The sequence below is a fragment of the Rhipicephalus sanguineus genome, chromosome 1, assembly GCF_013339695.2.
Source record: "Rhipicephalus sanguineus isolate Rsan-2018 chromosome 1, BIME_Rsan_1.4, whole genome shotgun sequence".
Classification (NCBI taxonomy): domain Eukaryota; kingdom Metazoa; phylum Arthropoda; class Arachnida; order Ixodida; family Ixodidae; genus Rhipicephalus; species Rhipicephalus sanguineus.
This window is the reverse complement of record NC_051176.1, coordinates 89280447-89304164: the sequence shown is the minus strand read 5'-3', so window position 1 is coordinate 89304164 and position 23718 is coordinate 89280447. Positions and strand designations below refer to the sequence as shown.

Genomic DNA, 23718 nt, shown 5'->3' with positions numbered 1-23718 from the left:
ACTAAACGAAAACATGCTTGTAAAGTAACTCACGGAATGACATCTACACATACGTATGTGAGGCTGCACATCGAACAAGCAACTCAATTTATAACAATATGGCGGCCAATTTTGGGCACTTCATCGTTCTCACATTTTAAGCTGCAAATTTGGCAGGATGCAACGTCACGCAACGTCAATTTGACGCTACAAAAAGTGAGATCCTGTGACGCAATGGGCGCCATCAGTGCAATGTCCAATCGTGTTGCAGACATGGCGGCTCTTCGTCAAGCGAGCAGTAGTTTCGATAAACCGCAAGTTGACCGTAGGCACAGCTCAGTACCATATTTCGGTTTCGTTGTTTCACCCAAACTTTATTTCTACATGACAGAGTACGGTGAAGCGTTGCTTCGGAAAAAATTTACTATTTTTTGGCACGTTACGTCATCGCGGATTCCTGTGTCGTAACGCCATTGCAGCGCCACAATGCGAACGACTTCGCGTGACCAATCAAATCATCAACATGGCGGAATTTGACAATATGGCGGAATTTGACAATGTCCAGAATAGCACCCCAGGACGCACGAAACGAATGCACAGGTACACACAGGACGAGCGCGAACTAAATGTCGCATTTACTTATTTCTGTTAGAACAGCGCGCTACTTTCGCAAACGCGGCCGCTGCAGCGGGCGAAGTGAAATTCGTACGCTCTGTGACTTCAGCGCAGACATCGAGGGGAAAGCACAAGGCATACAACCGCACGCCCGCCCCCCTTCTTTCCTTGAGATAAGCGCACGAATGCGACCACGCCCTGTAGGGCGCAGAGCATCGGTGGTCGCCGGAGCGGGGCGACGACCTTCAAAGCGCGCCCAACGCCCAGCGCGCACATCGCGCCATCTCGCTGGTATGAAGAAACGCTTATAAGCGCCTGCCGTCTCTGTGTCCGGCCAGCGGTGAAGGGTGTGTATATAACGCTCGCCGTTAGCTACCTGGAGGATCTGCGTTTCGTGGCGTAGTGCTTACCGTCACGCGCTACGGAGTGAGATGTCCCTGGTTGGATTCCGCGCTTCGGAAGCATTTTTCTTAATTATTTTTCTTTGGGGCTTTTATATATATACATACATACTTATACATATACGGTGCATGACGGCGGCGGTGACGGGGACGGACAAAAGCCAGCCGAGACTGTCCATATAATTGCTATCGCAATAAAACACTCGCTTCGCCACCACGGCAGGACAGATAATATTCTCGAAGAGTTATGGAAGAACTACACCGGAGACACGGTCACCGCTTCCACTGCGAATGGCGAATACGGAGGCGAGGAGAACGAGCGGATGCACCAACACGTTGAAATGTTTTAGCCACTGGGAGCAATCTGCGGCCTAACCAGAAATACCAACCCACAAAAGGACAACGTGACGAACAAGATCTTTGGCAACTTAGACGAAAAATTGACCGTGGCGATAAAACAGACTATGGAACGAGGCAGATGTGCCTCTTGCGTGTAAATACGCTGAGAAAACTCCAATACCCAAACCGGGAAAGTCGACACTTTTCGTCTTATCTCGCTAAAGTCTTCCCTAGGCAATCTTTTCGAGCACGCTGTTCTGAACTGACTCTGAACAGACTCAACAAGCACACGGAGGAGAAGGAAATTCTACCTTCGACCATGTATGATTTTCTTGCCCAGCTCTGGGAGCTCGCAGCTTAAGGAGAACATTTTGGATATTACGCCAAATAGAACAATGGGTGCATTATAGACTTTTTATGTGAAGGGAGCTTTCGAAAACGTCTCCCACGAGGCAAAAATCGGTACGCAATGCGGCAGAGGAACCTGCGAACGATCGTTTCTCAATGATCGCATGGCAACTGCTGGGCTCGTATAGCTCCGAACACGGGAAAGAAATTGTACCCGCAAGAGGCGCGCCGCAATGCGCGCTTGTTCCAGTTCTTCTTAACCTGGCAATGCTCAAGCTCCCTAACCGCCTGAACGTAACACCCGAGATTCGGAGGGCCATATGCTCAGACCACATCGTGAGGTGGATTTGGGGCAGCAGCAAGAAGCTATTCAAGCAGGCGCAGAGGCCATCGGAGACTATGTTAAAAAACGCGGGCTCAAATGCGCCCCAGAAATCTGCGGTGATCACTCTGCGGCGGAAATCAAGACGAAGAAAACAAATTTTTAAAAGAAGTGGAAATACTGTTGGAGGGTAAGGTCGAAGAAAGCGTTAAACCAATGGGCATATTGGGCCTTCACCTACAGAGCGATGGGGGAAGCGAGACAGTCCTTCATATCTGGTAAAGCACACCACACAAACCATGCACCTCATCCATCGTATCTCTGAATAGACTGAAAGAAGCCGACGTAGTCAAGATCATCCACGCGCTGATCACAAGTAGTCTCATCTACAGCACCCCTTACCTTACCTTCTCAAGCCGCCACCTACAGTAGTGGACTCATTTTTACGGCTAGCCTATCAACAGGCGCAGGGACTTCAGCCATGAACATCCAAGAGACGCCACGAGGAGCTCAGCACGATAAACGTAAGTGAAATGATAGAGTCGCACCTGGTGATACCGAGGGAACGGGTATGGCTAACGGAAATGGGAACAGCCCTACGACACCTAAGCCACCCCGTGCAATTCAACGCAAATCGAGAATGCACTGAAGCAATGCATGACTTCCCTTCCCCCCCTCCCCATAGTGGAGCTCCTCTACGTTGCCACCGCACCGAGGAATATCAATCCTGATTAAAATAACACAAAGGCCGTCGATGTGCTCGCGCGTGAGGCTTACGAAAGAAGTTAGCCAGCTCTCACGGCACGCTGTACACAGATGCAGCCATGTACGAGGACAGATTACCACGTGTTCAATGCCTTCTCCCAGATCGCCGCGGCAGTTTAAAACTTGTGCCCTACTTGTAACAGCCCCAATAATATGATGGACGCCAAACCAGCCATGGTGGTCTAGTGCATATGGTGCTCGACTGCTGTCCCGAAGGTCGCGGGATCGAATACTGGCCGTGGCGGTCGCTTTTCGGTGGAGGCAAACATGCTGGAGCCCTGTGTACTTATATTTAGCTGTACGTTAAAGAACACCATATAGTCAAAATTTCCAGAGACCAAAGCTACGGCGTCCCTTATAATCACATCGTCGTTTTGGGACGTGAACCTCCAACAAATATTACTATGGGCGCCAGGTCACGATTACCTTGCTGGGAACAAGAGAGCCCAAATCTCGGGTAGAGGGCATACTCACTGAACCTCAGAGCGAGACTACCATGAAGAGGAGAGTTCGGAATAGATACCGAAACAATTTGACGCAATAGCTCCACATTACGGAATGGAACGCCGAACATGTGCCTCACCGCAAGACTCGCGTGCGCGCCCGAGCAGTTTCATGAAGGCAGCTAGAAACATTGGTCGGCAAATTCACTCATGAGTCGACTCACTCAGGCTCACTCAGGCTCAGATCGGGCCGTGAGTCTGAGTCTCATTGAGTCCACGTGAGTAATATTTTTGAGTTAGAGTCCGAGTGAGTCCGGTTGAAGAAACTTTTTCGTGAGTCTTAGTCCAAGTGAGTCCGTTTGTGAAAAATATTGATGAGTCTGAGTTCGAGTGAGTTCTGAGCTCAAAATATATTTCTTGAGTGCGCCTGAGTGAGCTCCACCGTTTCTTGCCGGCCTATGGTCCTATCTACTCATGTTCAGCGTTACAATCGGCCTTATATCGTCTTACGTTTGTAATCAAGTCTATTAAACACGTATCAGCACACTAGCCTTCATGCACTACCTCAATATTTATTGATCATACGCGTCATTTAGGGAAAAGGGAGTCATGACCTGCCCTGAAAATTTTTCATGGGAAATTCTTGATGAAGATATCTTGTATGAGTCGCGTATTTCATAAAAATGTCCTTACTAGTTTGAAACCACTGATAACACGTATTTGTCGGCAGAAGATCAAAAGGTGCATCGTAGAGCACCTGATTATGTGAGATATTGGGGTTAAAGAACATTGACACCAGGATCGAAAAAGTTAATTTTACGCCAACGGACTCGTGAGTCGACTCACTCAGGCTCACGTAGACTCAGGTGAAGCCGTGAGTTTGAGTCTGAGTGAGTCCGGCTCAGTAATGTGCTGGTGAGTTTGAGTCCGAGTGAGTCCAGTTGAGGAAAAGTTCAGTGAGTGTGAGTTCGGGTGAGTCTGGTTGAGAAAAATTTTGGTGAGTCTGCGTATGAGCGAGCCCACAGAGCAAAATATATTTCTTGAGTGAGTCTGAGTGAGCTCAAATTTTTTTGCCGACCTATGGCTAGAAACCAACAACTTTCCACACCACACGCCATATCACTGCATGTAATCCACACTTCTTGCCGCCTGTGGCTTGGAGTGGCCTTCACGAATGCCTACTCCTGTCTGATTGGAATGACCAAGAACTCTACATGCAGTTACTGCAGCTGCGAAGAAACGATCTCCCATCTTCTCTGTGAGTGTCCCCGTTTCAGTGCGCCAAGACAAGAACTTTCGATTGCGCTAGATAAACTTTACAATCGCCTTTTGTCGGAACAAACGGTTTTGGGACCTTACCGTGTCCATCGTCAGCACAGAAGGATTTAAAAGCATTATTACGCTTCTCGCGGACAACTGGTCTTAGAGACAGACTCTAAGCAGTGTCATATTCTCGTTTCCTTTTTTTCCCTCTCTTTTTTTCCTTTCCTTGCTCTCCTTTTTTTTTGTAACATCTCTCTTCTATCATCTTTTATCCCCCTTACCCCTTCCCCCAGCCCCTCTAAAAATGGAGAGGGGGCGCCCCCCCCCCCCTGCCTTTCAGCCCTGTTGGTGGAGCATCAAAAGGGGTTGGACCCACAAGGAGTTCTCCAACCAGACAGGATATATTTAGAGGTGCAGTCGACTTTTACACTAGTCGACTGCGCTTTTTATTTCATTGGAAGTTGTCACTTTCCTACAGAATGGAAGCGTTTTATAGTTTCCCGGAAGTACAGAGCCTATGGATTTGCCCAGGAAAAAGCTGAAGACCTTCGGAATCGGCGCATTTCAAGGACAGATGGCATGAATCCTTCGATCACATCTGTTCGTTTGTTGAGTGTTTATCACCACTAATTATATTAAAATCAATGTTTAAAGAAATTAAGTCAATGAAGTGTGGTCAATATTAGTTGTGTTGTATGTGGACTACATTTTGTCATGTTCTGATACATGTATGTGCGCGCAGTATTGGAAAAGACTGCGCGGATGCAAACGCAATAAAAAACTAACGCACGGCGCACATACGTGACCTGCACAAACAATCCCAGTGCGCGCCGTAGCGCGCTCGCACGTAGGAGCATAAAACTTGACTTGAAAAGCAAAGCAAAAAAAAAAAAAGCGTTGCGCGCGGCAGGAAGCAGGGGGTGGCGGTCAGGCTCTGCGCGCCTTCTGTACTTTTTGGCATGACGACGCACATTGTGTGCGTCGCCATATTTAATTACGCTCATCCGCAAGGGCGTAACAGAAGGGGCATTTAGTGCTGCCGGCGCTGACGCCCTGAATTGAGGCATCCAGCGGGAGGTATATAAAGTAACACCCCCCTGCGTTGATCTCATTTGACGTGATCACACTCAAAATCACGTGGTCAATACACACCTAAAACAAGGCTAGCAGTGCTTAAATACGATGAAAATAAACGAACAAGGTCTAAAATAATATAATTAACACAAAAAACAAGAAATAAACGCAATAATCAACTTAAAATGGCTAAAAACGCTTCGAAAATTTGCGGTTGACACTCCTGTCACAGAACTTGCTGCAGACGACACGTATCGCAAGTGCCGTAACAAGCAGGAAGTCGATAAACGGCAGGAAAAAGTAGGGCGCATATCGCACACCGAGTTCACGAAACTCACTATAAAAACATTCTACACGTGCCGGCAAAACCATAGAGTTTCCTACAATACTTACTAGAGGGAACTCTGGCGCTAGTGTCTATGGGAGTTGCAACACATGACGCTTCAGCCAGCATGGGAATCATGGGTAGTACACGGCTTTGTCTAAACATCGTTCTTTCGGCTCCGTTTGGCTCCGCGTCGGCTGCATCCGCTTTGTCGCAAAACGGATTTCAGTAAAAGTCAGCAGTTTCACTTCGTCACTTTATCTTCTTTAGGCTCAGCGATTCAAATCTGGTCACGAAGTTCAAAACGATCCATTCTTTTATCCTAAAGAAAACCAAAACAAACAATAAACAAAGCCACAAGTACGTTTGAAGCCGTAAGCACGAAGACTAGGCAAATTTGTGTCCCATGGTAGCTGAACGATCGCAGCGCCAGAGTCCCCTCTAGTTAATTTTAGGAAACTCTATGGGCAAAACCCCAGATATATGTTTACCTCAAACATTGACGTCATCGAAGGTTTCCTAAACGGAACAGTGGGAAATCGACGAACGGGAATCGCTGGGTGCCCGTGCAACGCACTTCCTCAGGTTTCACAGAAGTGGAGCTGCATTTAGCGCAGAATTTAGAACTACACATATCCGTGCACAATTTCATTCTCTCCAAGAGAGAGGATAATTAATAAACGATTATTTTCGCCACTCGCACTCTCTGCGCAAGCTGTCGCACGACCAATTTGATATTCGAAGATTTCGTTGCAGTGCGGCAACGTTTCCGGTAGAATTCTGGACGAAAGGGTTCCTCAACATAGCGTTGACTTTCATGAACATGAGCGTAAAGAATGAAATTGTATACGCCACCATGAGCTCTAAACGGTACACCGACGACGCTTCGATCCAGGTATAAATAGACGGTTTTCGTATTAGTGACGGCAAATTCGAAACCTAAACTTGGCGAGGCCTGGTATTCTCGCAATGCATTGCAAAGTCTGGTAGTGGGTGGTCTTAGAAATATGTGGGTTGTCTAACGAACCACAGCTATTGCTGACGCTTATTTATGCCCTGAGGACGGGAATACAAACTGTCAACAAGTTTTCAACTCTTGACTGCACTGTTTTTCACGGAGGAAGACGACACAAAAGAGCGATGAAATTTTCATTCAGTTATACTACCTATTTTTATGACACGGAATGCAGACTGTGGCCGATTTAGCTTTGGCAGTGTTGTGGAGCAGACATTTCGAATGGGAATCTTTGACACTACAGGAAACTGGTGGTCGTTTCCCACTGACGCGACTTCAAGAGTTGTGAAAAATTATAAGCACGTATCAACCGCCTCACTAGCGGCGTGCCCTGTGTAATCGCTTAGCGATAAACCATATTTTCGAGAGCTTCAACTGTTTGATACGTTCACTGTTATCCTTACCACTGAAAGCGCATGCGCCGTGAATCCACGTCGCACCACTCTGAATGGGCGTTACAGCACTTCAGGCACCCATGAGACATGGCCGACGAAAAAAACTATGAATACCGGCTTCCCAAGTTTTCCGGATGCACTGCCCCGAGTACAAGCCGGGCAGTCTCCGAGGGTGCTTCGTCCACTGCAACCGATTACGCTTGGTAAGCCCTTCTACTTTTCGAAATCCTCATCCAGTTATGGTTTCTATTTTTATGCCACGGAACGCTGACTGTGGCCCGTGTAGCTTTGCTGGTATTGTAAAGCAGGCATTTCCAATGAAAATCTCTGGCACTACATGAAAAATTTTCAGCAAGCTTTTGAGTCCGGTCTATTGCAATGACAAGTTATTTGTAAAAAAATATGAAGTAATTTGATATGCCTATAGATGCCGTTGTAAACTCGGAAAAGGAAGTTATTGCATCGGGTGTCCATTTATTGGAATGTCATATCTGGGGTTTAACGTCCCAAAACCACAATATGATTATGAGCGACGCTGTAGTGGAAGGGCTATGGAAATTTAGACCATGTAGGGTTCCTTAACGTGCACCTAAATCTACGTACACGGGCCTCAAACATTTTCCCCTCTATCGAAAATGCAGCCACCACGGCCGGGATTCGATTCCGCGACATTCGGGTCAGCAGTCGAGCGCCATTACCACGAGACAACCGTGGCGGGACGGAATATCATGACATGACGCCAACAACAACTGTCTGATGTAGCGACGGCTGCCCTGTCCCGCAAGACTACATGCAACAGCAGGAATATCCGTGATCTTTTTAATATCACCAGGCAATGCGGCTTAATTTCATATATGTAAACATATATGAAATCAAGAAACATATATTTTATATATGTAAACATATTTTATGGCATGAAAATAATTAGCAATATTTCGTAGAGAAGTTAGTTTCGAAATATTTACCTGAGGACTTCTTAGCCACGAGCGCCAATGTTAAAAAAAATAAAAGAATACGTCGCGACAACGAGGAATATGTCTCTAACATATACGATTAACCGTTGATCTAACTGGCCACTAAGATATATACATATGTCGTGGTCATTTATTTAAATATTCATTTTAATTTAAATAAAGGTAATACTGCGTGTGCACAGGCCAAAGTTTCCGTCCTGGGATCGAATCCCGGTCGCAGCGGCCGCATTTCGATGGAGGTGAAGTGCTAGAGGCCTGTGCGCTTAGATATAGGTGCACGTTAAAAAACTCCAGATGGTGAAAATTTCCGGAGCCCTACACTACGGCGTCCCTCGCAATCGTATCGGTGTTTGAACTAAAGGAGTGTGAACTAATGGAACAAGTAGGGGACGTACTGTCGGCAGCAAAAGTTTGCGGGATGTGCAGCGTGTGGCCGAGCGACGGAAAACTACATTGCTGCGTCACCTACCGTGATGCGGCGGGTGTTGAGACTATCGGCCGCAGCCTCCGCGATTAGATCCGGCAACGGCACGTTATCTAAACGCGCCGTCGCTAATCGCCGAGGCCGATAGCCTCAACACCAACCGCATCACGGTAGGTGACGCAGCAATGCAGTTTTCCGTCGCTCCGCCACGCGCTGCAGATCCCGCAAACTTTTGCGGCCGACAGTACATGTACAGTGTCAATTTTTATGAAAGGGAACACGCGAACGCGTGGCCTGCGCTCTGCGACGGCTGCCTTCAGCTCCGTCAACCGACAGCTAACGAAAGCTCGCCCGTTTTGGCGTCATCTATTGGCAAACAAAATAACAAGTCATGGCGGGTTGCGAAGCGCTTTTAGATAACGCTGCATCTCGGCTGGCGTAACGGGCGATGCAGGCAGCGCGTCGTCTGCCTGTCAACAAATCGAGCGTGGCGCGCCAGCACTGTGCGATCTGCAGGAATTGCCCTTAACGCGAGCCGAGAGGCAGCGTTATCTAAAGGCGCTTCTCAACCAGCCATGATTCGTTATTTTGCTGGCCAATAGATGACGCCAAAAGCGGGCAAGCTTTCGTTAGCTGTCGGTTGACGGAGCTTACGGCAGCCACCGGAGCGCGCAGGCCATGCGCTCCCGTGTTCCCTTTCATAAAAATTGACACTGTACATGAGGAACATAACTGTACGACGAGTGTTCACTTTCGTTGCTTTTGTTCTTTTACGTCATGGTAATGCTAAGCGCTATACATCATGGACGTCCACCAATTAGCCTAATGCATAGTTTTATTGAAGTTATTATGTTGACACCTGGCCGCGAAGCATTAAGTTCGGGAGAAGCTCAGATATCCGCCGTTGGATTTTACGTGTCTTTACACAAGTCACCCGATATTTGAACATTTCCTGGAGTGTTGACAGAACTATCCATGCTCTATAACACCTGTCTTCACATCTTCCACTATATCAGGATTTTTTTTGTACACCTTATCTTGATGTAGATGTTATCAGACAAGCTTCAGGTCTTCTACAATCATGTCGAAGGCAAAATTGCAATGTAATTTCATTGTGCTAATTAACAACTATTTCCTGTTTTTGGACATTAAAATAGCACATTGTTAATTTGTCCCATTCATCCATGACATTTCCTCTTATCTGCTACGGCACCATATATAAAAAGCAGTAAGGATGTTGCTGCTTATACAGAGAGCACTGACCGTACTTCATTCGGTACGGGCTTCCTTCTAATATAGCTGTGACTAAGTTAGGGCAGCCATGCCGCCGCTTAAGCAGTGACCTCAGGTTCTAATCTTTGCAGGTATTACCGTTTGTGTATTGTTCCTTTGTAAATTCAGTAGCCCTATACAATACAATACTGTCGCAGAGCGTAAACAGGGCTATCTTGTAAATGAGTGGCGTGTCACTGTCGATGATCTCTTTCAAGATTGCCATAAGACTTAATTATCTTCGGGTGTCGCGACTGTCCGCTAGATGGCGCCACCTGGGCTGTAGCGCTGGAATAAAATGATCAGCTTGCATAGAGTCTGAATAGAAGGGCCTAGTGCGAAGAGGGTCTATCTATTTCGCAACATTGAAGGCTCTCTGCTATGCGCGCAAAATAAAATTTCCCTCCTTCATGTATGACACCAATGTCTGCAAGTCACGGCTTTTGTCTTAAAATGTTTGTGAATTATTGTACGACTCCTTCAGTGTAACGCGGTCATTTAAGACGACTCTCATTTGGCAGCCAGACTGTAAGGTGTTTCATGACGTGCATCAAGGACGCCTGCGTATGTGCGTATTGGATAGCTTTAGGTTGTGGAAACCAGATCCTGCGTAACGAAACGTTCAGGAAAGCGGTTGTGAGCCACAATGGGCGATAAAATAAATATCGTTTTCACATCGCGATATCAATGTCGGGGCCCTCTAGGTATGCTCGCATCCTTGCTACAGATAGTCTGGAAAGGTACATGAACACCTGCATCTGGAATTCAGGGCGTACAACATGAACTCGTGTGACGTGGTATTCGCAGTGTTTCCGCTCGCCCAGTGTTTTACGTTGTTTGGTTATTCTCTAGGAGGTATATAAAAGCGAAAACGAAAAGCAGGGACGTCACGCAAAGGACGCTTTGTATCGAGCACGCACACCAGTACCAGTGGTTTACTGTGCCGTCATGCCGATAAATAAGTAGTGACCGAGCTGATAGCGAAGTCTGATGCTTGTCATTGTCCACGTGACACAACACGTGTTTAGGTAACAAGCGAACGGCTGCTTCAATAACCACTTCGCTTCCCACAACATGCGTTACCTTGCTCCATATTCTAACATGCTTCCCTTGTAATACTTATGCCCTTCTGCGGATACTGCGCGACATTTTCGGCATAAAGTTCTTCCTTATTCAATTAGAAGCTACGCGTACACTTAGTGAGATCGATGTTGTCACTAATCGCGTTAATGGGAATGGCAATCGCCGGGCGGATTCTAAGGGCTGGCGTCACGGCCCTCCGAAAACGCACCACGATAGCGCGGACAATTTAGAGTTGGTCCTTTGGTGCGCCAGCGAACGCCGGTTGTGGTCCAAAGACCGAGTCAGAGCCGACAGTCGATAACACAAACGAAAACGAAATATATTCTCAGTAAGGCAATACAAATATCACAAACACATGCACGCTCGGCTGGTACCAGTTACAACTTCACAATAGAATTCAGATGGTGTTTACACAACGGGAGCTAAACAAACAGATCACACGCTACGAATGCAATCGCATGCATTACAACTATTCAACGACAGTTAAAGTCCTGACTAAACAATGGCGTATCCAGTCCACAATACTTGGACGGTAATCGAATGCTTCTCTTCAAGGAAACACTCACGCCAGCTCCAGCGTTGATCGTCGTAGCTCAACCGTCGTCGTGACTTGTCACGGCTCACACGGTGTCGTCATCGGATTCTTCCAGATCGACGATCGACTGACCGCACACCATCATAAACACGTCTTCTTTGGCTAACGGAGCCACACGTAGCATAACTTCACCATCACCGGGCCGACTGACTCACTCCTGTCTCCTTCACTTCTTCATCTCCTTCACTGCTTCTTCACTGACTTCTCGACTGCCCGACCCGTCGTCGTTTGCACGCTTTTATCCCTTCTCCCCCGGTTTCTAGAAGCGCCGGGAAGGTTCTCCGGCGCGTAGTACAGCTAAGGCTAGAGAAAGGGCGAGAGCTTTCTCGTAGGTTCGAATCGCGGCGACATCACTCGGGGTTGCGTCCCCCCTTCCTTCTAGAAACATCCAGGATTTGCCGGGCGTTTGATCGCGTTGTCTGCGTCTGGCTCGAGTGGGCGAGGAGGATGCGGCGCGCCGGCGTCTTTTCATGCTTGTTTTTTCGCCGTTCGCGCTCCTTGGGCGATCAGGTCGCGCTTTTTTTTTCCACGCTGCCGTTTGAAAGCGGCCGCGCGCGCGCTTTATTAAGCGCTCATTTGTGACATGTTTTCTGCCTGCAGGCTTCCTGACGGCCCCTCGAATATGCCCTTGAACGTGCTTTGCAACCAGGCTGACGACACACCTGCGTTCTACTGTATGTGAGAAATTTTTTCGACCACGCTAGTGTGCCTTGAAAATACGCATCGCTTTGTGCGTGATTAATGACGCTGCTGTGTGCGGTCGTCGGAGGCACATTCAACCAACGTTGCTAATGCGTTACAAGTGAAAGGCCCCAGGATTCACTCTTGCAGCATAACTTTATACATAATAATATATCAGCTACGTTACATCTTAAGCTTTTCCAATGCATATGTACACTGTATAGTCTTGCTTGCGCCGCACAAGGTGGCACAACAATCGCCTACACTTAGGCGCACAGTATGAAATATACAATAGTTTGATTATGTAATCATTTCAAAGACAGCTTCGCAGCCAACTTAGCGTCCACACTCCAATAGTATTGATTTCTTAAAGTGTAATAATTCCATATATCCATTCATATAGGCGTGTGCCAGAATACTCGGGCCAAGTTGATTTTAAAAAATGCAACGAGATACGAAAGTCTAACTCAAGTCATTTTCTTAGTGGTCTCTTCACGTTCACTGTCAAATTTGTGGTGGGCCGTGGTCTAAAGTTATGAAAAGTGACTGCCTAAAATAACTACATAAGTTCGCAAATATCAATTTCTCCTTCTGAATCCCATCAGCAAACGTCATGCTGAAAGATTTGCCTGGCCGATACATCATTCCTAGCCGCATTCACTTTGTTTCTTATCTGTACCGGCAAAAGGCGAAGATGCGAAGCGAGCGAGCGCCCGCTGGTATCGCGCAAGCGACAGCTAAAACAAAAAACGTAGTTTCCTATACAGAGGACTGCTCTCAGATATCAGTTAGTTTAGGTTACTGGATGAAGCAGCAGCCGGAAAGACACCGTCGCCTTATCACTTTTCGCGTCAGGCAAGTCCGTCAGCGAGTATAAATGGAAAAGACGGGTAGTAAAGCTGCGTTTATATTTCCGCATCAGTTCACGACGCTGTCAGCGATTTAAGGAGCGTGTTCGACTACCCAGTTTAATTTTATAAATGAACATCGAGTTCAACGTGTTGTAAAGGGGCAATACATTTTAACCATAATATAAATGGGTACAACATCAGAGGCCGTGGAATTTCCTCCGGAAAGGCGTGTGAATCTATCGAGGGGTTGTTACTCTTGACTCCTGCGTCCCGCTCATGAGTGGGACTGCATATTTGGACGCGGGGGCAATCGGTGTCCCACTTTGGTCATCTGGGCGGAGCTCCATCATTAATTGTATCAGACTATAATTCCGGCGCACCCATATTAGTCGAATGAAGCCTTGACAATGGCGTGCCGGCTGTGGTGTCTCAGGGCAAAACTCAGAAACGGAAACCTTCACATCCGTTTGTTATTCATCGTTTGATCGCAAAATAATGTTAAGAGGTTTCCAAAAATGTATCATTGCAAAAACTGATTTTGCCGACTCTTGCATGAACGAAATTGTGGCATTGTGAGCTGGAAAGTTGTGGTCTAGAAAAGGCCAATGGTAGTAGTAGTAGTATGAACTATGAGATTTTATACTCTTGAGTCCCTGCTCTTCTCCTTCGGCATCGAATTTCGTGCTGTGATGACAATGAATGCACGAGATCACACACGGTTGTTACTGACTACAGTACTTGCACGTCATCCTCTTAGCGCAATGCGTGAGCGAAACCTTTTTGCTAGGCACGTGTTTTCAACCCTTAATATTCTGGCCTCGGGGATGACGCGCTCTCAGGAGCACTTTTTTTTCTTTGCGCACAGACGTGAACCATGCTGCAAACAGCTTCCAGCAACCCGCTTCAACTACTAGCGGCGGCTACGTCACCCTTCCTAGCACGAGCGGCACAGGGAAAGAAGGAGAAGCAGGCATTGCGGAAGACTACGCCAGGTGAGCCCCGGTTTGAAGAGCTCCTCTGAACGTGCAAACTCAGGGACAGCCCGGACGAAGCCATGCAAATAAAGATAGTTTAATAAATACTTGCATCTTCAATCGAACTTCTGATGACGGGACGGCACAATATCATCGGCTGCTTCTGCGTAGGCTGTTAATGCTAGGAAGAAACTTGAGCTCTCGGGCTCTCGTCAAAGTACGTTGAGACGGAGAAATCGTTTTCCTCCGCATGCGACAACATTGGTTTCTCGCTTCTACGGTATATAAAAGAAAACGCTATATTTCAACAATTTTATGGTGATTTTATATATTCAGCGTAATTGCAAGCAACCGAACGTTAGTGAGGTATGTATCAACATATCGCATCTACGACAGAAAAGTATACAAGCACACAAACAGCCGTATAACATTACACATATGCGGTTTTCAATTAGTGCTTTTAATGACGAAAATGTACACCATAACTGATTTTCGAAAACAAGCATTTTCTGATTAAGGTGACCAAACTTGTAGAACTGAAATTTGAGAAAGCGATCTGCGGCAGCCTTATGGAGGGCGTATGCTATAAGAAGATATTTTCAGTTATAGGATTCGCGAGGTTTCAGCGTTATAAAACAGTCGTATTTGCGTGATTTCATTTTAGAAGTGTACATGGCGCCTGAAGTAAACTTATGCACAGCTCGTAAAAATGCTAGAGTTGCGAATCACCTAGTCTTCATGTTTTATCCGGCCTCCTTGGCTTACTTTGAACTACAAAATGCTTCCCTCTCTACGACACTATTCTTAAAGGTGCATAGCATGCTTAAGTGGACTTTTGCCTGCCCGTTTATTTCGATAGAATATCAGTATGAAAAGAACCGAAATATTGAGTAGCCTGTGCGAGTGTTACTGCAAACTAAAAATCGGTGTCTCAATGGCATGCGCGGCTTTCGACCTTGGAAAACGATGATGTCAATCGTCTCATATATTTAAGTTCATACGTGAAATTCTTGCCGATGCCCCAGTGTGGGTACGAGCTATGTTAGGGTAGCAGTACAATGTTCAGAGAATCGTAAATGCAACGTGCTTGGTAATGGGTGTATCCAGTACGTGGAATAGATCACTGAAAGTTTAGAACCATCCATTTCATTTTTAATGGAATTTAGGACTTTTTCAAGACTAGCTAAAAAGGTGAGAGCAAAACGTGAAGTTAATCAAAAAATCATGGTTTAGAAAACGGTGCTAAATCCGGGACCAATTAGTGACAAGGACGTGGAATAAAGTTATCAATATCCGTGTTATTTTATTTTCTGTTGCTGGCAAATTGATATTGATGGCTACTCGAAGCTCTTGGCAGATATTATAAAACTGAAGTTTCCAGGCAGCCCATAAATATACTAAATATTCACAGCTCACAAAACGGGCTTATTATGGCACAAGGTCTCGAAGGTCGGGCGGCCGCCTTGGGCAATTACAGGTCATTATTATGCAGCGCATGACTTTTGGTCAGTGTCACAAACGGGAGCGTCAATAAGGCGCGCGCTTTCAGACGACAGCGGGAAAGCACGGCGCCAGCCGTTCGCTGAACAAGCGCGCGCAACGAAAAAGAAACGTATTAAAATACGCCGGCGCGGCGCACCTCCTCGCCCACTCGAAAACAGTCGTAGACAACCAGCCGCCTCGGATCAAACGCCCGGCAAAGTCTCAAAAGATCGCGAAGGAAAGCATGATGCGACGCCGAGTAACGCCACTGCGAATGGAATTGACGAGAAGAATCTCGCCCTTTCCCTAGCTTTGGCTCTGCTGCACGCCAAAGAACACACTAGACGCTTCTGGAACCCGGGAGCAAGGAAATATAAGCGTGCACCGACGAGGAGGAGAGTCAGTCGGTCCAGAGATGAAGTTATGTTGAGTGTGGTTCGGCCAGCCAAAGAAGACGTGTTTATGATGTTGTGCGGTCAGTCGATCAGGAAGAAGCAGATGATGACGCCGTGTGAGTAGTGACAAGTTACGTGAGTGTTTCCTGAAAGAGAAGCATTCAGGACCGACGACGGAAGGAACGACGATGATCAGCGCTGGAGTTTGCGTGAGTGTTTCCTGGAAGAGAAGCATTCAAGTTACGTCCAAGAACTGTGGACTGGATACGTGGTTGAATATTCAGGACTTTAACTGTTCTTGAATAGCTTGTAATGCATGAAATTGCATTTGTAGTGCGTGATCTCTTTTAGTTCCCGTTGTGTTAACACCATTAGTTAGTGTGCAGTTGTAACTGGTACCATGTGAGTCTGCATGTTTGTGTGGTGCTTGCACTGCCTTAACTGAGAACACATTTTGTTTGTGTTATCAACTCTTGGCTCTGACTTGGTCTTTGGACCACAACCGGCGTTCGCTGATGCACTAAAAGAACAACTCTAAATTGCCCGCGCTTTCGTGGTGCGTTTTGGGGGGCCGATACGTCCGCCCTTGGAATCTGCCTGGCGACTGCATCCCTATTAACGGGACAAGTGAGATGTATCTATACGACCGCCGTCCCAACCAGTTCATGTTTTAAACTGCCATGCCATCCGACATATTGTGTAATCTTGCTTCTTCATAGAAGCGATAACCACAGCGATGTTGAATGGCAGTAGGCGCTAAGGTAAGAATACTCCTTGTGACGACTATTTAGGGACACTCGCAGCGTCGAAACATTCTCACTATCACCGACATTCAATATCACGTAGGCTATTTCATGGTAAAGTATGCATATGGGGTGAAAATTGCTACCCTGACTCTAGCTGTCGTCTTGCCAGCTGGTGTTGTAGATGGCGTGATTAGTGTTTCGCAGGCATGACGCAATGAAATAGTCATGGGAGCAGTATATCAGATAACGTTTGCTTTAGGGCAACGCGCTGCACTCTCCCAGGGGTACTCCATCATGCCGATGTTGTGAACCACTATTTTTTGTGGTAGTAGGTTATTCCTCACCTGTACTGTTGACATGCTACACCACGTGTTTAGGGTCCATCTCACAAGCTAATTGCAGCACTGTGGAAGCACTGTGGAGGTCTTATACAACAGGACGAGCAAAAACCCCTTACGATGTATTCATCCGCACCGCGGCGCTCGCTCAGCGTCTCCATAGCCTGTGCGCTCACGCGTTGGGCGAGTGAAGCGAGCACACGCTATGGGGCAAGCTGGGCAAGCGCTATGGGGCAAGCAGGTTAAGAGCAAGATGTTAACGTTGCTTTGAGGCTGTGGCGTTGGTGAGCAACGGCAGGGCCGAAAAAGAAACATGGCGGCAATCATCGAAGCTGGTTCCTTGCTTCTCGATTACATAAAGTCGTTGTCGCACGCTGTGTCGACTATGATTTCTAAGCCGACACTTCTGTTTTTGTATATATTTGTGTTCTTGCGCTTCGACCACATTGTAATGGTGACTATTTTGCACTTTTTCCAAGAATAACTCACAAATTCTCGGGGACAAGGTTTTCCAGGCGTGGCTAAGCAAACAGCTGAACTCAATAATGAGGACAAAGCGCACCTGATAGTGTGTCCTTGGCGTGAGGTGACAAAAAGCGATAGCCGATTGCACCGTTGATTTGTTGCTGTCAGGACAGTGAGTAAGCCGCAAGCGCGAGGTCCTGTCTCCACGGGCGCTGCCCATTTCCTTCGCCACCATAATTACTGGTGGTTACTAATACTACAAGTAAAGGCATATGGCGTACATGCGAATCGTGACTAGCGTATCGTGTATCGCTGTGACGTTGCGCGTGCCAAACAAACGGAATTGTCCTAATGTTCTCCAATTATAACGCAATAGCAAAGAGAACTATAGTTTCCTGCGCAAGCATGGTGCTTGCTTCAGCTTCATAGTTTCCATGCTGCTGCAACTATCTTGTGAGAATATAGAGCCTTTCCGACTGCTTGGGAACAGGGAAGATCAGCGAAGCTGTTCGAGTGTGAACTTTTTGGAACTGTAATGGGACAGTCTTTGCCTGCATTTTAAAATTAAAGAGACATACAGTGAAAGCTCAGGGTTGCTTTCGAGCACGTCCGACAGAATTGAACACGCAGCACCGAAAAGGTTTTTGATGAACTTCCGCCGGGATTTCGAGGTAGCAAATCGGGGAAGCTCTCCGTCTGCGAACGGTCGCGCGCGTGTTTTGCTTCACCTCCCGATCGTCGTCGGTGGCATTGGCTCGACGGCGACGCGCGCACTCGCGCTTCAATCCTAACTTTGAAAACGCCGCCAACCCGAGCGACGTGGAACTTAAGGTGACGTGCAAAGATGATGATAAACACGGGCGTGAAACTGCAGAAATAATAAGCTTTGAAAGAAACAATGAAATCAAACACGATATTCAAGGCGTCTGCGATAGCGCGCGTCTGCGTGCTCCGACTCAACATGGCTGTGCTGTCGGGCGTGTTACCACCTTAAATATTGTCTACACGAGTGCCCTTGATCCTAGCACTAGACAGCTTCGCTATAATAGTGCAGTGGTACTTAGCGAACGGTGCTGCAGTGAATACTTTCTATATTAGGAAGAGCTTTACTTGCTTCATTTCTTCTTGTACATTGTTAACGAAGTCACAGCTTTACCTTTGTTGTGTACCCCTACATTTTATTATGTTTCCGTAACCTTCGCATCCTGACACCAATAAATTTTGTAGCAGTTGGACTCCTGGTGACACCTGTATTGCTGAAGAAATCGAGCACTACTTCCAGACCCTGGGCAATACTCTCCCTTTCGGTATGTGTAAGAGTATTATCGTCTCCTATTGTTAAACAGGTACATACAGCTCGCTTCGCTAACGTATCAGTACACTAATGATTTCCTTCGTAAATGACACCTCGCTTGTTCAGAGGTAAAAGTCCTCAAAAACATCTTGATATAATAAAACACTCAAATAGAATAAGAACAGAGGTAGTCATTTTTATAGAGTTATCTATAACGATGCGTGGATCCGGTGTGGTTGCTCCATTAAAATAAGAAAGCGTATTGCAATGTAGTTGCAAATACTTGGCCGCCGCTATGGTACAGTGGTCACGGTGCTTGGTACAGCGGTTACGGTCGCGGCTTCCATCCCGGCCTCGGCGGGATCATTGTCGATTTAGCCGAAAATGCTAGAGGCCCATGTACTTATATTCTGGCGGACGAGGACCCCTCGTGGTGGAAATTTCAGCTCTTCACAACGCCGTGCCTCATGATCATATCGTAATGTTGGCACGTAAAGCCCCAGCGATTATTATTCTTATTTACATCGTCAAGCACGAGTGCTCAGGAAAGTGCACACTGTATCTGCGCGCCGGTTCTCGGTCCGCAGTACATATTTAACGTCTGCACCAATCAAATTCATCAAGTCATAAAAAGGGTTGCTAAATAGAGAAAAACAAATCGTGCAACAGCGACACGTTTTGATCGCGTGACGCACGTTATACTAACAATTGCGAAAAAATTACACTATCTCCCACTCGAGGGAGCCATGAGGGGATGCGAAGCAGCATTGGGGGCGCACACCAAGTTTCCGTTACGTTCACTCGGCGTTTCCGTTAGTGTGTGAGGTTGGTATTTAGTGTTTGTGTTATCATTACGCTATGTTTGTGCGTTACTTTCCGTTAGCGCCGAGTGAACGAGTGGCGCCGACGTTGACGTTACAACTCATCTGAACAGGAGCGAAGCGAGAATGACGGAAGTCGACCGAGCGCACGCGCGTATATACGCATGAAATGGGAGGGAGAGGAGTGGGTTACAGGCTGTATTTGGCTGTGGCGCGGCTGCATCACGTGAGAGGAGAGGCTGCGCCGCGGCTGCAGCGCGGGGGGAGGAGAGGGGAGAAGGCGACTGAACACCTGCGTGAAGGAGAGAGAGTAGGCACATGCGCAGTGGAACGCGGACGCCACCACCGCCACCGGACACAGTTCCGAGCAAAAGCTGCTTCGCGTCTAAAAAGGAGTCACATTGATGTTTTAACATTGTTATGGATAGATGAAAGATGGCACTGACGGAAGAAAACCAGTTTGATTAAAATTTGAGTTTATAGTAGGCGCCTGTCCCGTGTTGTTTCCTTTTTATTTTGTCTCCGTTAAAAAAAATCTACGCTGTATCTTTTCATCAATGATGTACCGGGTACTACATCTTCCAGCGGAGGTCCGCAGAAGACTTGCATACACAGACGACACCGAGAATGGAAGCGCCGCCTTCCAGCTTCTGATCTGCAGCACGAATGTCGAGGAAGCAATGCCGAGTGCGAGCGACGGAGACATCGAAGCAGCACCAGACTTCTTGGGAACCGACATGAGGTGAGGGCCATTTTAACACGATAGCGTTAAAGAGCTGGCTTCGCAGAAATTGCGGTATTGGTGTCGGTGGTGTCTTTGGTTGTGGGCGATAAATTGGCATTCTTAAATGAAAATGCGAGGTAGATGCACTGCAAATAAAGGAATAACTCAAAATCTTCCGTTCGAGTGGCACCGGGGACTCAAACCTGCGACCCCTTGTTCCGTGGCGCGTTGCGTTTAGCCGCTCGGCCACCACGCACATATCCTCTAGCATACTAACAGCGAGCTATTTATATACACCATTTAGCGTTGGTGGTACGTGTAAAGCCCCTTGATCTTGGTAAAGTACCGCTATTCATTGTACTCGCCGCCCCGCGCGTCCTCCCTCCATCCTCGCCCCTTTCGCGTCCTCTCATTCTCCGCCGCTTTTTCTGGGCGACGATTGGTCTCCTTAGCGGTTGCCCTTAGAGACGTGTGGATTTTGCGTTTTGCTAGTATTTTTTTTTTCGCTCGCGCAGTTGTTTGCCAGGGCTTCGCGCAGCGAACGTTGTGCGCGCTTTGTTTTCTTTTTTTTTTGCGCTGTGTGCTTTCAGACATTGATCATCTCACGACACTTTTATATGAAAGAAGAAATCTGTTTTAAAGAGACAGTTGTCTGAGTACCTGAGTGTGTGCTTTACTTCTACCATCAGCCTAAACACTTCTGCTCTGAAACAAGGCATCTCCAACTTTCCTTCTATTAACGGTTAGGTAGTAACTGCACCAGCCTCAGCGCCCGATATTTATTAATTTCAGCTTCCCATGTCCTCTTTGTCACCACTGCAACACTCGCTATTGCTTTAAATCCACACCTACATCCAAAGCGACGACCTCTTTATATTTTTTCACACATAATGCACTGCCCATTCATATATATATATATATATATATATATATATATATATATATATATATATATATATATTGGTTTCAGCAACTATAGCATTACTGGCATTTATTTCATAGTTTATTCGGTACTCTTCCGGCCGTTTCATGTTAATCTTTAATTTAATCTCAACCCCATTTATTATCCTCTGTCTCATATAGGTGTGTAGTGGTAAGATATAGCCAGGACGCCGTTGAAAATAACTACATACCTGTTGAATGTAGCGGATATTGACTGCGTGCTGTGTGTAGCCGGTACAAGTGGAACCGCTCCTGGACAAACGCCGCCTTATAACTAACTCTCGAAGGTTCACATTCATGCTGTTTTGCATTGGCACATACAACAAAAATAATCGCGCACTAAGTCAGCGCGCACCCATGCAAGGCGAAGTATACAGCAGTGCGTGCAGTGCAAACACAAAGCAAGGCGTCTATTCAAGAAAGTCATGCGAGCAAGTGCACAAAATCCAGCCAGTCAAACTAAATGGCTTTCTGATACTTCCAGAGCACACATATCATTCGCATGCGTTACTGCGCGATTAAGTTATGAGGAAAGAACACGACGTACCTGCAGCAGGTGTACAAAACATGGCCCAACGGCTTCAAAAGAAGCACCGATTGCAGAGCCTTCAAAAACGGCGAGACTGGTGACGCATCGGGCGCCGAGTCGGCTAATCCTTGCCGTATTTGCGCCGCTCTGCGCATGCCCGGTTTCTCGCGCGGACTGTAACACAAGGTGCACCGGCGTGCCAAGCATTCGTCCCAGCGTCCACGCGCGTGCATGAGCGGCGGGAAAAGAAGTGCGCGCATGACGCCGCTCCTCCTCGTTACTCTTTCCTTTCTCATCTACTACAAGTCAGTGCGCATGCGCGCGGCATGGTATACAGTGAGAATACCGTAGTTTACGTTTACGATGGGGATACCGCATTTTTTACGCAATGTAGGGCGTACAAATAACGGTCCTTTTTTGCAGATTTGCATGAAAGTCAGAAATTATTACTTTTGTTGACATGCGATCAAATGTTTTTTTTTTTGTCTATGTGGAGACAAAACCTGCCGCTGTCCTTCCTATAGGTCAGCAAACTCACTCAGACTCAGATTGGGTTGTCAGTCTAAGTCTGAGCGAATCCGGGTGAGCAATATTTTGGTGAGTTTTTGTCTGAGTGAGTCAGACTGAGAAAAATTATTGTGAGTCTTAGTCCGAGCGAGCCCTACGCGCAAAATATAATTCTTGAATGAGTACGTGCCAACTCCACTTTTTTTTGCCGACCTATATATGGTCCTATCTATTCATCTTCAGCATTACTATCAGGCTTATATTGCCTCATGTTTATACTCACGTCTACTCATACTGATGGTATGCGTTTAACGTTGAGGCAGTAAGGTGTTTATTAGAAGATTGCAGCAGCTGAAGCGATCAGCGGTCCAAGCCGAGCAAGCGCGAGCACCAACAACAACCGTCTTCGTCTTCTTCTTTCGCTGGCGTTCTTGTCTGCGCCCTACAATGTTACAATACTTCTTTCAACGCACTCGAGTTCATACGCCACCTCAATATTTATTGATCAGAGGCGTAAGTTAGGGGGGATGGGGGGGGGGGGAGGTGCCTTCCCCTCCCACCGCAAACTGTTTTATGGGAAGCTCTAAATAAATATATCTCGTGTAAGTCACGTCTTTCACGAAAATGTCCTTAATGGATTGCAACGACTGATAACTCGTATTGAAAGGTACGATATCAAAAGGCGCCATGTAGAGCACCGATTATGTGAGATATTGGCGTTAAAGAGCATTGACACCATGATCGAAAAAGCTAATTTTACGCTAAAGCAATTAATACACCTTTTTATATTCCCTTGTCCGATTACACGCAGGAATGCTACTGTCTCCAAGGAAAGTGAACAACGCACAGATATCAACGACGTATGCGGCGACGTCGACTGCGGCGACAACGCATCAGGGGAAAGGCCCAACAAATGTGAAATGTGTGAAAAATCGTTTAAATACAAATATCTACTCGTAGCACATCTTCGTACGCATACAGGCCTCAAGCCATTTCGTTGCGACATATGTAGTAAATTGTTTGCGTATAGTTCTACTCTCAGTACACATCGGCGCACGCATACAGGGAAGAAGCCCTATCTGTGCGACATGTGTGGCATGTCGTTTTCACGGAAGCATCATCTCACCTCACATTCTTTTAGACATAAAGATGAGAGGACCTTCAAGTGCACGAGGTGCACTAAATCCTTCAAATATCCGAAAGGCCTTCGTCAGCATGAACGTAAGCATACATGTGAGGGGCAGTATAAATGATAACTATATATGAGGTCATTCTTCGATTATAGTCTCATCTCTGTTATTCGCAAATTGAGGAAGACTAATAATTAAAGGAAAAAA

General features: G+C 46.7%; 2 protein-coding genes across 2 annotated transcripts in view; both read left to right on the top strand.

The window, feature by feature from the left end:
* The window catches only part of LOC119406483 (uncharacterized), a 104510-nt gene extending 102815 nt beyond the window's left edge, over positions 1-1695 (top strand). The window contains exon 7 of the mRNA XM_049411424.1: positions 1611-1695. Within this exon, the coding sequence (XP_049267381.1) occupies positions 1611-1695 (85 nt within the window). The remainder of the gene's footprint in view (positions 1-1610) is intronic.
* A 5514-nt stretch (positions 1696-7209) lies between these two features.
* LOC119393768 (uncharacterized) lies at positions 7210-14160 on the top strand. The gene is made up of 3 exons (XM_049411403.1): positions 7210-7487; positions 12233-12306; positions 14030-14160. The coding sequence occupies exons 1-3, from the start codon at positions 7372-7374 to the stop codon at positions 14158-14160; spliced, it is 321 nt and encodes a 106-aa protein (XP_049267360.1). The 5' UTR covers positions 7210-7371.
* The last annotated feature ends 9558 nt before the right edge of the window (positions 14161-23718 follow it).